The sequence below is a fragment of the Arachis hypogaea genome, chromosome 8 (assembly GCF_003086295.3).
Source record: "Arachis hypogaea cultivar Tifrunner chromosome 8, arahy.Tifrunner.gnm2.J5K5, whole genome shotgun sequence".
Lineage (NCBI taxonomy): Eukaryota > Viridiplantae > Streptophyta > Magnoliopsida > Fabales > Fabaceae > Arachis > Arachis hypogaea.
Window position 1 is genome coordinate 23,941,762 of NC_092043.1, and position 16,753 is coordinate 23,958,514.

Here is a 16,753-nt window from a genome sequence, read left to right on the forward strand (position 1 = left end):
ATGTATTCGCCAATACAATGAATCGTATTTACCATTAATAAACAAGATTACAAAGCTGTATTTTACATCACAACAAAACCGGCAAAAATAAGAAACAAGAAACAAGGAGAAAAACGAAAACAAGAAACCTTCACCTGCCATTTTATACTATTCCTTCTGAATACTATAACCATGAAAATTCCTCAAAAAGGAAAAATAAAAGCACAAGACAACAATGAATGTAAAATAAATTACAAGCAAGCATGTACACGTTAGGTCAATTCTATATTATGTTATCATCACTTCTCAATGCCTTGCTGGAGGTACTGTATCAAGTCATAGCCAGCAGTAGTCCACTTGTTATAAGCATCTTTACAGACATGGGTCATGAAATTGGCTGCCTCACGCTCACTCATCTCTGGATGAAATCTCTTTCGCAGATTGCCAATCGGGTCACCCCTGCTGAAGCAGGGTAACCCGCTGTCTAGCATCAATGCCACCGTAGTAATGATCCCCTCCATATGACGACGTGCAGCTAGGTATCCCTTTACACATAGACTAGATACATGTATAGTAATGGGTGAAACAATGATCAATGATTAGTTTTTGATATATAGAATGAGTTTAAAAGGATTAGGGAGAACCATCACTACCTTAAAAACTGGGTCCACGTATCACTCTTCATAACACCTGATGGGTCTAGTAATTGTGTCATCTCATGGCTCAGCTTAAAATGTGCACTCTCGAAGCGCATATTCCCACCGGGGGAAGTTTCCAGGATGAAACCAAAGTCGATATGGACTAGCCTACCAACACTGCATCATACATATTAGCAACGGACTTAGCTACCAATTTATGAATATATGATACATGCAGTAAGAGAAGAACGCAAAGGAGGCAAGAGCTGAGAAAGTAAGTAAAGGAATGAAATGTGAGGTCAAACAAAGACAACATTCAAAGTTTCAAGGTGATTAAGCTTAGTTCAAATCAATCAGCAACAACTACCAGATTTGCTGATAGTGTTGGTAATTGACAAAACACAAATCTATCTTACTTGTCGAAGAGAAGATTCCCATTATGCCTATCCTTTGGTTGAAGCAAAAGACTAGCAACAGCATAACCAGCACTGCTAATGATAAAGTTCTGGCGTGCAGCCTCAAAACTGGCAGATCCAACAGGCCCATAATCTTGCTGAAATATCTCAAGCAAACCCCCATCGGTTGTTTCTCCCATCTGACTTCTACTGCGTGTATTAGGCACAACCTGACAATAATAAAAAAACAGAATTAGGACTTCAGTGAGTCTACAGTCCAGAAAATATTTCTTTTGTGACATGAGAAATAACTTACATTGCCTTCATTCCTAATTCTTGATTGCTATCCCATTTGGTTGGTTTGACTAATGATAATGATTTGAAGTTGGAATTTGTAGGAAAAACAAGCAGTATTTATTTATTTTTTTTAAGACAAACAAACTTAACCTTGGGAATCTCTTAAATGATTGATCTAAACACCAAACAATATGTAGATGATTTGTTACAGAAATCGAGAACAATCACTCAACAAATGTTTCATTTATCTCAAATCATCTCTAGTGTGAGTACACATCTGTCTACTACAGTATATTTTGTGTTAGTCTCGGTCAATATTAACTCCTGATCTAGAAAAACACTCACTGAATTACCAGATGTCACTGAATTCTCAGCATCATCAACAAAATTATGAATAAACTCACCTCTATTATACCTCTCTCTGGACCAGTAGGAAGAACACCATAAGGAAACAGATAAAGATTTAATCCAACAGCTTGAAATATATCTCTAAGAAGCGCTATTACTTGAAGGGCAAGAACATCTTGTCTGCAATCATCTCCAACCTTCAATAAAGAGAACTCAGTCATCCCAGATGCAATTAAAGCACTGCTGACAAGAAATGCTTGAGAAAATATAGTAGACATGCAAATATAGTTGTCGGGTAATAAATATTTGTCAAAGGCACAGAGTGATTATTTTACAGAAGCATTTTGCTTTGACAACTTATAAACGTATCATAGGGAAAAAATAACTTTAGTGTTTGATTATTCCATCATCAAAATATAACCAATATTATACACACATACAGATGAGCCATATCAGATAAGAATTATTATCATAAAGCTAATCAGCTAAGTACTTATGAGTTATGACAATGTTTTGCAGTTGTGTTGGCAAGATAACAAAGTAAAAACATAATACTTGAAACTTTAAGAATATAGAGTTCATAATAGGACCAACGAAGAAATGGTGTTATTGTCTGGAGTATCATCAGACCAGCTAACCTTAAAAATGCAAGCTTGTGGCTTTACATCATTTCTGTCCCCATCTCGATCAACTACATTAAATGTTATCATGATTGGGACTTTTGCAGCCGACTGTAATGGGATACCACTATCTACTCGAATACCCACAACAAGCTTGTTAGGAGCTGTTGGTAGATAAAGGTCTTCACCGTTCAATTCAATTTTCTCCAATTCCCTAAACAGAAGCATTAACTTCAATCAAACAGTAAAATTGAACTTAAGAATTCACAAAAAAATTATGCTTTCAGGTTCTGTCCATACCTTCGGATACCAGCTCGGCGTTCTTCCTTAGGGAGTGGAAATAGTACACCGGATATGGATGTAACCTTGTCAAAGAAATCAAACTCTCTTGTAAAAATGTCTAGAGCTTTTGGACTGAAACCATCAATTATACGTTGCCTTACGGCAGGCAGCAGCTCTAGGAATGATCCATTCTGAAATAAAAAAACAGATACAGACTATTAAGGATGATTTGCAAACACACAATAGACTCTAAAATAAAAAATAAGCATTCTTGCAAAACTTTGAGCCAATCGAGAAAGGATAAATCTGGTTTAAATACTCAGTGCTCGGGAAATATCTAGTACTTTACATGGATCTGTGTTATAAATTAATGCCATTTTTAAGCAGAATATTATAGCAATAACTATACTGGAGATAATGGAATTTGCTTTAATATACCTTCCCACTGGTAGGATTATTTCCTGGCTCAGGCACAGTCTCACCCTGCCCAAAAAGAAGCCTTATGTGCTTAGCTATTTATTTAAATAAAAAAGAACTTTTAATTAATTCATCCATCAACGAAAAAGGAGCTATAATTCAATGTAAGGAACACAAAATTAACAACAGTAATGTGCGCAACAAAATTGAAGTTAAAATAAATAATAGCCACTTTCATCAAACCAAAATACGTAACAATCATATATTATACCTGTAAATGCCAAATAAGAATATGGGCGAAAATGTCACTTCTTTGGGCAGCTCTAAGCAAATACCCTTCTACTAATTTCTGCATATAAGAATTATTCAACCAGTTACCAAGTAACCATACACTAAAATTCACCATTAAAAAGGTCACTTTTGGCAAAAATTATTTACACTTAATACAGAATAAACTTGAGAAAAAGTTAATAAATCTTCACTTTAAAAAAAGTATGAGAAGAGGCTTCACTCAAAATGGAACTTTGATTTGAGCAAATGAATTGAAATAATACACCAAAATATTTAGTGACAAATACAGAATTGAGGAAAGGCATAAGGTGTACATTTGAAATGGAGAAAGAAGAAATAGATGTGTTGGGTTTAAGTGGCACATAGTACAACAGAAGCACATCTTTAGGGAATAAATCATGAAATTAAGCTTTGGAAAATATCTAACCCCATCATCATGTCGCAAAGACTGCACCAACTGCGGCATAAAAAAGGTTACTCGTTCAGGAGGATAGGATTCTAGAACCCTTAGAACATATGCCATGACCCGAGGATGTCCCTTATATGCTGGAGAAAGGAACTCCAGAGCTTGCGTAATAGAACAAGGAGCCCAATGAGGCAATTGTTGCAAAAGCACTGAATTATCATCCACAGCCTTGGGGGTGATGAAGTAAGGTAGTGCTTCAGGCATGCTGCGCACGTCCAGTATATGTGCCTGCAAAGAGAGGCATGTCATAACTTGCAGGATGATGAACATAGAATAACCATGACAGTAGCTGGGATCAAAATACTTTCAACATGAGAAATTATAGAAAATTACATAACACATCATATTACTAGCAGAAAACTCTTGCAGTTATGTACTTAGAATAACCCTTCAATCAAACACTTTCTACCATAAATCCAATGCTAAATTCCACTGCCCAACATCAAGAAAATATAGGTAATGATCAACCCTGAGAATATTTAAATTTTGGCCAATGAAAATCAATTTCCATTAGGCACACACTCAACTGTGAGGACTTCAAACTCCCAATTCTCATGATAAGAAACATACCTGAACCAGCTGAGTTACTTCAGTCTTCACAGATGAATTGGTCGGAAACCTCAAGGCCAATGATAAAGCAATCTTAGGATCCACAGAAAAGGCAGTTCTGGTATGTTCTATCCATTTATCTGAGCTAATTTTGGGTCGCAAAATAATTTCCCTGAAAGCACATGACAGGTATTCATAAACTCAGGGAAGGAGAAAAACAAAAGACGTGATGAAGTTCATGTAGTAAAAAAGGATACATAAGTGTGCTATATATACTTTGTGTTTGTCGGCTGTGCCCAGACCTCAAGCCTATCAGCCTCGTGTTGACATAGCATTAACAGTAATTGTCTCCTTTTTTCTCTGCCAACAGCATAGTTCTCCATTTGGCCCCAAACAGGATGATATTGGTCACTCTACACACATGTAAATATCAGACTAAATGCTGAAAATTTTTTTGCAAGTCACTAGAGAAGGTTAAAACCAACTTGATAAAGAAGATCAATAACAAAAAAGACAGGATTTTGAAGTCAGAAGTGAACAATAAATGCATAAGTAGATGCCAATACTAAGTGAAGAACTATTACCACATTTTCTTGGCCATTTCCTTTTGAACTAAATTGAACAGCATCGGCTTTCATATTTGAAAGATACTGAACAAATAGAGAAACAGACAGAGCCTCGCACTGAGCAAAATTTGTATAGTTTGTCTCATACCACTCAGGCTCCTGAGAAAACCAACCCAAAGAGGCCCTGCATGCACCAGATGGAAATTTCAATTTGTCCAAAGAAACTGAACATATTGTAATTCAGCTAATGCAACTTTAAACACCAAATATGGAGCTAATTGCAGATTTAACAATACTAAGATATAACGATTTTCTATGTGACTTTGGTGAAGCTTGTTTCTTGTTATTCTACAGTATAAAAGAGTAAAGTAAAGAAATACTGCAAAAGAATTGACTATTTATATTGTTCATCTCACTTAGTTGCTGGAAATAAATAAATAAATAGCAGGGCCAAGTACTCAGCAGAATAGTGTCAACTGACAATAAATTAAGCACACAATGAGTTCCAAATAACATTCATGAATTGAATTAATACATAACATGAGTGGAAACTTTAATGCTTATTGATTCATTAACATAAAACTTAGAACATGGCAACGTTTGGCATAAAAATTTAAGTGGCAGATTCAGACTGTGTTGAGTAAAGCAGATGTGGTCTGTGACTTAACTTGTTTCAACTCATCCAGCTAAGTCCTCAGAAGCATATTAGCACGCTAAAAATTTTTATCATCTAAATAAGTAGCCCAAATAATGTGTTTTGGGGTAAAACATGGGATAGATATTGGTTTAGATGATCACTATGTAACTTACATGTAGTTCCCATGGAAAATAATGAACAAATAAAACTAAGCACAAAGGTAAAGGGAACTTTCAGCTTAGGTAAAGAAAAAGAATAAGGATAAATGTAGCAAGAGTGACAAGATAAATTACAAAAGACCCTTACCGATAAATCCTATCTTCAAGCAGCTGAAGCCCTATTTGAAATTTTTGCAGATTGCCTTGAAACTGACATGAGCAATATTTAAGCCCCAGAAGCATGAGAGTGAAAAATGCACCAGTGGCAGCAGGATGCCGTGAAAAATTCCACGGAAGCTTTGTTGTCCCCTGCAACATCCTACCAAAAAGTAAGAGTTGCTCCACACTTTGGTGACGAACTGCCTATAATAGACAACACAAATAGTGATTCAGGGAAATGAAAATATAAAATTAGTAACATATTTGCAACTTTTAAAGCTAAAAATAGTTCAATGTTTAAAATAGTAAAGAATAACGCTACTCAAGTTAATAGGTGATTAGCCAATCAGAACAAAAACAATGGCAGCTTAACAATTATGAGCAATTTAATACCCATAAAATTATAATAATAACAATAAGAATAAGAAGAACAATAATATTATACCATAGATGGCCTACTGATCAAGAACTGAATACCTTCATATAATGGGTCATTCACAAATGGATTCTGGAATTCAATGTACATATCGAACAAGCAGAACATAATCTTTTACTCAAAAAATCCAGTAGCTTATAGAGGAACCAAAGATCCAACCTAGCAAAATTTCATGTTTAATTACATCCATTTAAATATAGTTTCGATCAAAACATAACTTAATACAATCCAGACAGATTCTTCAACTAATGGCTTTTGATTATTATCACCTAGCAATCATGTGAAAAGCAATACCCAAGGCAAATACTACAGTACTCAAACCAGACAATTCACCGATAACAATTTAAACAAGCATAGAAGATTTAGAAGGTGGTGGAAATAATGAAAAATTTTGTTATACAATATGAATATCGAAACATGGTACAATTACAATGACTTAAGATCATAGCAAACGAAAAAACAAACTATGAATCATAACGATACTTGGACAATAAGCAGAAGGAAACAAAATGTAAGCTAACAAAAAATGATGAGCAACTTCCTAACCTCAAATCGATCAATTAGAAAGCCAAGCCACAATCGATGAGCGATTATCTGCTCAACAGGATCATTCCCTGGCAGCATTTCAGGCTCCCCAGGGGATAGATGAGGCTTCAGTTTTGCATAAGGCCCAGAATACCTTTCTCCAGCTGCAAAAAGGCCCCGCTTGGTGTCGATTGTCCATAACCATGCATCAACAAGCTCAGCAAGGACAAGAGGTCCAAGCTGAGGCGCAGCAGATACCAACCATGTCCAAATGAAAACACCAGTCTCCATTGCATCATGGGTGGAAATATAAGCAGGACACCAGCAAAGAAGACGAAGAAGTTGCGAGAAGCCCTCCATGTTTGATTTGGATCCAGAACTCTTGTCCATAAGAAAAAAACAAAACTCAGACAAGGCCACAAAAGGTACACATGAACACAGACCCCAAAAAAATTACAATTACTACAATCAAGAGTGAAATGGGTTTACCAAATTTGACAAGAGCAGTACGGTAGCCTGTGAGCAAGTTTCACGAAATTCGGACCTAACCACCTCCCCCCCTTTCTCTGCTACATTGACAAACTGTTGTAGTAGGCGCACAAACTTACCAAGCAACATTCCATTGAATGTGTCATCCTCAGCTAGTGGTTGTTGAGGAAATGCGCCAGATATAATTCTTTGAAGTCCAAGGCCAAAACCAGAACCAGTAGGAGGAGGAGCGTTGGTTTGAAACCCACCCATGCTGTTATACAGCCTTCTCATACCAGCTATCTCTCCAGCATGGTTGCACTTAACTGTTGCTGCAGCCTGGTTGCACTGACCTGAATTAATAACCTCTAAATTGAAAGACTCAGATGCTCTTAAGTTTGCACCTGAAGCTGCAGCAGCAGCAGCCACGACTGCAGGAATACTTGCTATTTGTATTGGCCAGCTGTCACTTTTCCCCGTGCCAATTCGTACCTCAGACAAAAGTAAAACAACATCAATTGTCGGTTGTGCTCTTTGCCATGTGTTTGCTTTACAAAGTTTATCCTGGTGTGGAATATACAGACATGGGGGAAAAACTGTGAGGCATTTAAGGTGGAAAAAAGATAGGGCAACAATGCCACCAATATATAATGCAAACAGAAAGATATATTGAGTAGCAAGTAGTAACAATCAAACAGGAATACATATAAGGATCAAAAGAACCTTTGCACCCACAAATTTTGGGACAAAATTCAGAATTCAAGTTAACTAGAACCGGAAGCACAGCCATATTTGAACCACATGTGAAGTGCCAAAAAAACGAAGATACAATTGAAAACAAGGGTAATAAACAGAGTTATGAAGGAGAAGTTTATACAATTATACCTAGAACGATTTAAAATATTTATTTTCTTGTTTAGATTAGTCGAAGATGCTCATCCCAGAGAAATATCCAATGGCACATGCAAACAGAAATTGAATATTTATGCAAAAACAAAAAACATCAAATGCAAGAAGCAACATATTATCCCCTTAGGAGCAAGTACCTAAATGTTGAGACAAAAGGTGAAGGGAAAAGAATACACTAGAAAAATAAAATAAATTTTTTCAATGGAACAGAGCATGTCAACCTGAAGAAGGCCCTGACTAGTGCACGGAGCATTTGCAAGTGATTTAATTATCCATTCGCGAACAATTCTCTGATATAAGGAACGGACTGTTGTTGTCCAAGCAGGATCATTGATGACAGTAGAAGAAGAGTCCTCTTGAAATGAAAATAGCATTGAGTCTAAGCAGGTTGCATCCCACAAAACCTGGAAGATGTAGTTCTAATCTTAAATATGCTGGACACCACAAGAAAGTGCAAAGAACCAAATTTTAGACAAACACCACATATAGTGTTAAATTCACCTGTGGAAATTTATCACTAATTTGAGTTAACAAGTTCTCTGCAATCTCTCTTATATGATCCTCCCTCTGGGACAGACTTTTGACTAGAAAGCAGGTATGCACTGTAAGTATTGAGTCTCGGGCATCAGCCTCATGGCCTATTTCAGACACTCGATCTTCCTGAAGCATACCAATCAACATCACAACATATAGTGCAGAAACACAAATGACACCACATATGTCCCAATAAATGTAAATGTTTAGAACAGATTAAATTTTGGAGAAAAATCACTTCTTTAGTCACAAGTTCTCTCAATGAGAGTATGATTTTACACTGATGAGTACATAAAACAAGTTAACCAGACAGACCTTTGTTGATTTTTTTTTCCGTTAAACGAGCTAAAGGAAATACCCTGAATATATATACTAATACAACAAGAAGGAACGTAAATGATAGTCTCTCCATATTAATGCTACGAAAGCAACATCATCCACATGCAAAAACCATAGACCTCAAAACTTGTAGATAGAAACATAGTACCAGTTTATACATAGGTATATATTAGGATAATAATAGCTACTATCAATGAGAAAATGCTTCCTTGCTATGTCCTTGGGTTGAGGCCAAGTGGCCCGCCCATTAGTGTACACAAAGGGGAATATTAGATGGTTAAACACAATTTAGTTGAACCTATTTCCAATCAGCAAATCTATTTGCAAAAGTTTGATCAACTAAACTGTCAAAGAAAGTAAAACCTACTAGCCATGAGACAGCTGTTTCGAAGGCCCTGTGAACAATTGCAGTTAAACACTGGAAAACAGCAGGCATTAGGTTTGGAGTCTTGAGATATTCAAAGACACAGGTAAAGGCACTTCTAGCAGCATCCATTGTGGTACCACCATTTAGAATTCCACCATTGCTACTGAAGCGAATGATCTCAAGAGAATCTACAGCGAGAAGATAAGTAGCCTTCACACCTGCAAAATAATTGAAGTAAAGTAAATTAACAGAGTAATCAGGATAGGCTGAAGTGATGTACAGTGAGCACAAGAGTCACGAAGGAGCAAGGGCATAAATTCCAACCAAAACAGAAAATCAGAAACCACAATATATATTTCAATTTACATAATATCAAAGCCAAAAAAGGCATAAATTTTACCAAAGAAGCAGCAATTGTCTACGAATGTGAGCAAGTTAGCAATTCAAGATTTAGGATATTAACATAAATTAAATTCAATCCACCTGAGATTGTGGTCATTGCTGGGAGATCAACCCTCCCTCCTAAAGCTGCAGAAAGAGCAGCTCTCTGCACAAGAGCAGCTTTTTCATTACCACTTCCCCGACGACTGCCTGGGTTATGCAGAGCATTTAGTTCCAGCTCGTCCTCAAGCCATTTCACTGAGCTAACAACCTGGACAGAAATAGAAAAATATAAAAGTAAAACTACAAGCAAATACATGTACTATTTGATAAATGAAGTTGTTTGCCCAAAATCTTAAAAGATCTTTCAGGAAAACTTACTAGTGGAGGAGTACCCTGAGCAATTCGCTGCACAGCAGAAGACCACTCCTCATTCCACATATATGGTCCATTTATGGCTTGAAGAGCAGTTGTACCCATGCTTCCCACACTGTTCATGGTACTAGAAACTGCCTTTGTGACTTGCGGAGTCTTTTGTATTGGAGGTGCTAGACCAAAGAGAGCAACATAGAACCAGAGGTTACGAAACAGTTTTAAAAGTGATGGCTCCACATTTAGTGTGGGATCAAAATCAGAACACATCACAGCAACTGCAGGGAGCAGAGGACCCAGGAAATCTGGTCCACTCCTGTAGCATATAAACTGAAAATAATCAGATTTAAAATCTTGAGAAATCATAATTCATTAATAACAAACAGCAAACAAAGCCTTATCCCACTAGGGGGGGATTGGCAACATGGATCAAACGGCACCATTGCACCCTATCATGTATCACGTCTGCAATGAGATCGTTGACACAGATCTAGCTTGACCACCTCAAAATTCATCAAATAAACCAAATTATCAACAAAATTCTGCATTATTGTATACGTTGTGACCTGCATAGAAAAAGGCATACCTTCCACTTTTGGACTCAGCGGCTAAACCAACATCAGAGCAGAGGGAGAGCAACCGATGGCGGAAATCTGAACGCAATTTATCGCTAGTAAGTCCATTAGCAATGCGAAGAAATCCTGCAGGTAAAGTCTAGAATGTAATTCAACTAGTGAGCATCCTTTGATATTGAATTTCAATGAGTAAATCAAATTTAACATGTCTTATTAATATCTAGAAAGATTACTTACTTCAACTCGTTCAGTGGTAGATTCAGATGCCTCTGTTTTGCTTTCAACTGATCCCACACTGGTAAGTTTACTCAAGTAGCTTCTTGTCATCAAAACTACCGTCTCACGGTAAGACTTCTCAAAACCTAAACTGGCCATTTGAGATACAGCATCTAGAAGCTGCAAGGGTGGCAACAAAGCACAACATAAGATTTGTAGAGTAAAAGTGAAGGGATTCACAGATAATGTGTGATAACATATGGTCACAATATATTGACAAAATTCATATTGCTCCGCGACAAAGATCCATACTCGGAGTCTCAATAAACTTGGAGTTGAAGCATCACCCTCTTCTAAGCTTTCGATAAAAAGAGGTAATATCACGTCTACCAGCTCAGATTTGTTGACTACAACACTTAGTTCAGCAAACAGGCGTATAACATTAAGCTGTACAACAGGAACTCCAGGTTTCTCTCTGTTGTCCTGATAGCAACAAGATTCCATAAGCAAGCAAATGATTTAACACATAAGAAATTTACATGCTTGAACTTAGACGGATGTCAATATTTTTGGAACACAAGATACAATATCCAAAAAAAACAGTAAACTTAATGTATCAATGGAAATTATTTGAATACAGTCTATGAAAGAAACATGATTTAACACAGAACAATTAGGTATCAAAAAGCACAAATACTGAAATACATTGAACTCCATAAAATATGAAAATGTATGAAATGCCAAATCAACTTGTCCTTGTACATCAATATATCGACAAAGCATTTAGTTTCTAAAAGATACGTAAACATGCATAATAATATAAGAACCTGTTCGTCATAATCATTGCGTTCGCGTATGCTTGCAGCTAACCCCATGATGTATGTGTCCACCGGAGCCCGCTCATTATTCCAGCAGGATTCAATAATCTGACAGCTAGCCTTCGTGACACTCTCAAACATGACCCCTTGGCTGTTACTCCACGTATCAGCCTGTGACAGTCATATTTCGGGAGAGAGAGAAAAAAGGGGGGGCATTAAAACAAACTTTTTGAAATCAATTGGAATGCGAGTTTGATAGGATAAAAGATGGAACAGCACCTGAGCACAAACATTGAGAACAATCGGTTTTAGGCGAATAAGCAAGATTCGCAGGGGCTGACCTCCTCTGGCAATAGCAATTTGTGTTACCCCCATAAGCAAGGAACTGAAGAGGTCCTCACATGTTCTCAACTTCCGCCATCCAGACAGTAAGCATGCCTCAGCAGCATCTATCAATATCGCAACAGCTTCGTAAACCAATCTCTTGACAGACCTTGCATCCGAATCCAATACGGAGAGGCACTTGATTTGCAGCCGCACTGCTGCTTTATATACTAATAATTTTGTATTGATTCTAGCTTTTAGGAGTGAACCCTGTTCATGCCACTCCCTCTTCCTTATCTGCAAGAACCAGCAAATTACAAAACAAGGTTCCCTCTACAGACCAATCTAAATTTTAAGGCCTTGCCACACCCATTGAAGTATTGAACTTAAACATACTAAGTAAACCAAGTAACAACAAAGAAAACAATGTTTTAAACATAATCAAGCACAGAAAGAGTATACCTTCAGAAACACAGACATAGATTGTATCTGCTTCTTCCCAATTAACCTAACCTGCTCCAAAAGGCCAGCATCAACGCGAAGCTTCTCCAACAAGAGAGCAATCACTTTAAAAGCAATTTCTTGTCTTTCCAAGCTTTCCACAGACTCCTCCTCAAAGGAAGCAACTTGTTGCCCACTCGAACCACCTCCACCATCATTCAAACCCAAATTCAATGCTAATTGATCAGCATTACTCCTCCAAATATGGTTTCCACCGTTCGACACACCATTGTTGCTCCCGGGACTACCACCGTGACTTTTGTGGTTCACATTCATCGGAGAGCTCTGAGCCGAAGAACTCTCGGAGTTTCCAGAAACACCCTCCATGGAGGCTGTAAACCGCTCGATCAAACAAGTCGCCAATGCATTAGCATCGGATTCGGATATCGGAATGAAGTTCTGTGACACCGCGACCAAGAAGGCCCTAGCAATGGCAGAGTGGTGTTCGCCGGAATCATCGATCGCCGAGAGGATCACCTCCCCGAAGAATTCAGCAACCTCGTCGGCGAAACCAGGGGACAATTCCGCGGCCTTGGAGACATAGGCGATGAAATCGAGGTAGAAGGAGGCAACGGTATCTTGGGAGAAGGGTTGGGGCCAAAAGGATTGAGTGAAGGAACATGAAATGGAGCGAAGGAACTCGAGAGTGACGGATTTAGGGCGCAGATCGGAGCAATTGGGACATTTTGAGAGGAAGCGTGCGACGGCGAGGACGGCATTGAGGTGGGAGCGCGAAACCCTAGGAGATCCCGTCGACAGGTAGTCCGGCGGCGGGCATTTGTCGCATATCCACGATAGCTTGTCGGAGAATTGCACCGGGTTCTGCGCAATCAGGTCGCATAGCTCGATCAGGGCCTCCATTACCGCAACAAGAACGACGATTGAAGGGGCAGATGCAATTTCGGGAGATAGGGGAAAATGTGGTTGACAAGCACACGAGGCTTGTTGCTGCGCATTCGCTTCGTGCCTGTTTCTTTGTCTGTGTCGGTGACTCAGCTCTAAGGAGGTGGTTGCAGCATCGTAACGTTAGTCCGTTGCTCTTGTTCCGCTCATTTCCAATGCAATGCCATTGCCTTTCTTTATTTCTTTCTCTGTATGTAGGCGCTCTTCTGTTTGTTTTTTTTTTTTTATCTTTTTTAGATTCGGGTTTTGGCTTCTTCTACCATTTTTTTATTATTATTTTTGTGATGACTAGGACTACAAATAAATGTTGGAACCACAACCAGTGTCTTGTCGCGCGTGCTCATTTTTTCCTTTTCGTTAAAAAATTTTTTTTCGGTGTTCGACGAATTTTTAATAATAAAAGTAAAAATATTAAAAAAATAAAAAAATATTTTTTTAAAAGTTAAAATTTATATTTTTTATTTTTTAAAATATATTTTTTATATAATAAATAAATAAAAAAATTTATTTTATTTTATTTAAATAGAATTAATAGATAAAAAAATTTTATATGAAATATTTAAACATAAAATTATTTTTATTTTTATAAAAAAATTTTAAAAAAATACCATTTAAAAAAATTTTTACGAAAATAACGCTCAAACAAATCGGGTCATGATAAAATTAATTTAATTAAGCTTATTTCACTCAACAATCATGTTAAGGCCTAATTTCAAAAAACAATTTAATTAAATGTTTTTAAAAACTTTAAAATATAAGTATTTATATTAAAAATAATTTATAAATAAGTTGTTTGGTGTTTAAATTTTCAGTCATAAAAATATGTATTTTAATAAATTACAGTGATAAACGAACTTTTAAGAATAAGAGAAGTCATATTTCTTATTTTTTTAAAAATTCTTAAATAATTTTTTAGAAATCTAAAATCATCTTTTAAAAATGGCACCAAATAACATTAATATGACTTTTCATAATTTAAAAGTCTAAAAAAATAAAATTTTACCATTTTTTAAATTAAACTAGCTTTAAGTATACACTAAAATTTGATACTAAAATTAATTATTAGTATAACATATACATTAAAATAAAAAATATATATTAAAAATAAATTAAACTATATATATTTATATATACATAATAACTAATTTTAGTGATTAATTTTAATGTACAAATAATATTTTTATTTATTTAATTGTCATATTTGACTAAATATAGTGGTTAAAAAATATTTTTTTAATAATATTTATTTTTAAATATCTTTATTTAAATTTTATTTTAAAAGTTATATACTATTTTCTAAAAGAGAATTTAAGTTAGTAGAATTTCATAATGTGTTACGAAAGAGAATAAATTTAGCATAATAAGATAATACATAACAGTGTTGTCAGAACTGGACCGACCCGGCTGGGTGGACTGGAAAATTGGTGAACCGGTGCCATAACTGGTCCGAGTGAGGCATTTAACCGGACAAGGAGTCGAACCAGAAAGACCCGTACTGAACCGGCCGGGTTTGATCAGAACTGGTGAACTGGTGGGTTTCGTTTAACCCGGACCGGTTCGAAATTTTTTTTTCTGCGCTGAAAACGACGTTGTTTCTTTATTAAAAAAAAAAAACAAAAGCTGCTACTGAAACGCTGTAACCCTAGCCTCCATCCCCTGTTTCCCACTTTCCCTTCCCATTCCCAAACAGTTTGAGAGACCATCATCACCATGCACCATGACTCCATGAGAGCTGAGAGCTGAGAGATAGAGAGGTGTGCCACTCACTCAGCCACCTCGTCGCCCCGTTCAGCTTCAACCAGCGCGGCACTCACCTCACCACCGCATCCAGAGCAATGCGCCACTCACCACCGCCAAGAAGGCAGAAGCACGTCCACGGTCCATCGTCACCTACTGCTCGTCGCTCTTCTCTGCTCTTCTCTGCTCTTCTCTACTCGTTGCTCCGGTCGCCCTCTTCTCTGCTCGTCGTTCCATCCCTTCAGGTCGAGGGTCCAGCCGTCCAGGTAAGTATTTTTAATTTTTTAATTTTGTGAAGTTAATTGATTATTGTAGATTGATTATGTATGTTGGTTTCTGTTTGATTTCTGTTAGAATTTAGATTGTTGGTTGTTCACATATGTTTGATACTTTGATTTCTGTTTGATTTTTGTATGCAGGCAGATGAGAACATGAATAAGACCACATATTTTTCTGTTTGATCTGTCTTGTTTCTTGATATATTTTTTGTTTCTGTTCAGTTTGTTCATTTGTTGATTACTTGATTATCCATTGCTGGTTGTTGTTGTATATTATTCTTAGTAGTTAGTGCCTTAGTGAATTGTTGTGTATTATTCTTGGAGATTAGTCATTTAGTCCTGGATCCTGGTTGATTAGGAATTTAGGATGGCTTCATCAAATACACCATCAGAAACACCAACTTCTCAGGAACAAGGATCAACTCCTGATCCAACAATTGGAACCTAAAAAAATAGTAACAAAGGAAAAATTGATCCTGCATGGGGCCATTGTAAACAAGTTTTGGATAAAGGAAAAACTACTCTGGTATGTATTTATTGCGAGAAGCTTATTAGGGGTGGAGGAATTAACCGGGTTAAGCTTCATTTGGCTGGAAAAGGTGGAGATATTGAGGCATCAAAAGCTTAATGATCTTGTTTATGTTCATTACAACTTAAGGCTACAACAAAGGTACTTTTTATTATTCTTTCTTGAAGGCATTATTTTAAATTTTTAGTCATAATAAGAATAATCAAGTTAATTGATAATATAGGAACCGAATGAGAAAGTAAAGTTATGATCCAATTTGTCTTGATGCATTTGAGGATCATTCGGAATGGATAATGGAAGATTCACCACCATTTTTAACTCCTGAAGAAGTTGATGCTTTATGAAATGATCTTGCAAATATGTCTCTTCAATCAGCTTTAGATGATTTGGGTATGTTGTTGTTAGGGATGATTTTGTGATGCTTTAACCAAATGTTTTGCCTTATTATTGATTATGATTTGTGAAACATTATTGAAATGCTAGATAAATTGAATCTGGAAGATGATCGAGATGATGGTGAAGCTAATAATACTTCTGTGGAAAATGCAAATCAGAATGAAACCAATCAGGATGTAGCTCCAGATTTGTCAGATGAAGAAAGATATCCAGACTTTGAAGTTACTCCTTGGATATAATCCATGAATTGTTATTTTCATTGTGTTAAATTAAGTTGTTCATGTAATAGACTAATAGTACTAAATTTTATGTTTATTTTCGTATTACTACTTATTTTTAGGAT

At 36.6% G+C, this 16,753-nt stretch overlaps 1 protein-coding gene across 1 annotated transcript; it reads right to left on the minus strand.

Annotated features, from left to right (window-relative positions):
- Positions 1–5: 5 nt before the first annotated feature.
- Positions 6–13,742, minus strand: LOC112706493 (phosphatidylinositol 4-kinase alpha 1). The gene is made up of 26 exons (XM_025757823.3): positions 12,529–13,742; positions 12,022–12,363; positions 11,752–11,913; positions 11,237–11,407; positions 10,946–11,104; positions 10,720–10,847; positions 10,143–10,449; positions 9,864–10,032; positions 9,381–9,598; positions 8,642–8,800; positions 8,362–8,544; positions 7,253–7,795; positions 6,785–7,144; positions 5,792–6,006; positions 4,867–5,032; positions 4,559–4,695; positions 4,304–4,454; positions 3,695–3,961; positions 3,248–3,325; positions 2,998–3,042; positions 2,578–2,750; positions 2,296–2,491; positions 1,714–1,854; positions 1,034–1,242; positions 633–794; positions 6–537 (listed from the first exon to the last, which is right to left on the minus strand). Exons 1-26 carry the CDS (start codon positions 13,426–13,428, stop codon positions 279–281), a joined length of 6,000 nt encoding a protein of 1,999 aa, XP_025613608.1. The 5' UTR covers positions 13,429–13,742; the 3' UTR covers positions 6–278.
- Between the last annotated feature and the right edge of the window lie 3,011 nt (positions 13,743–16,753).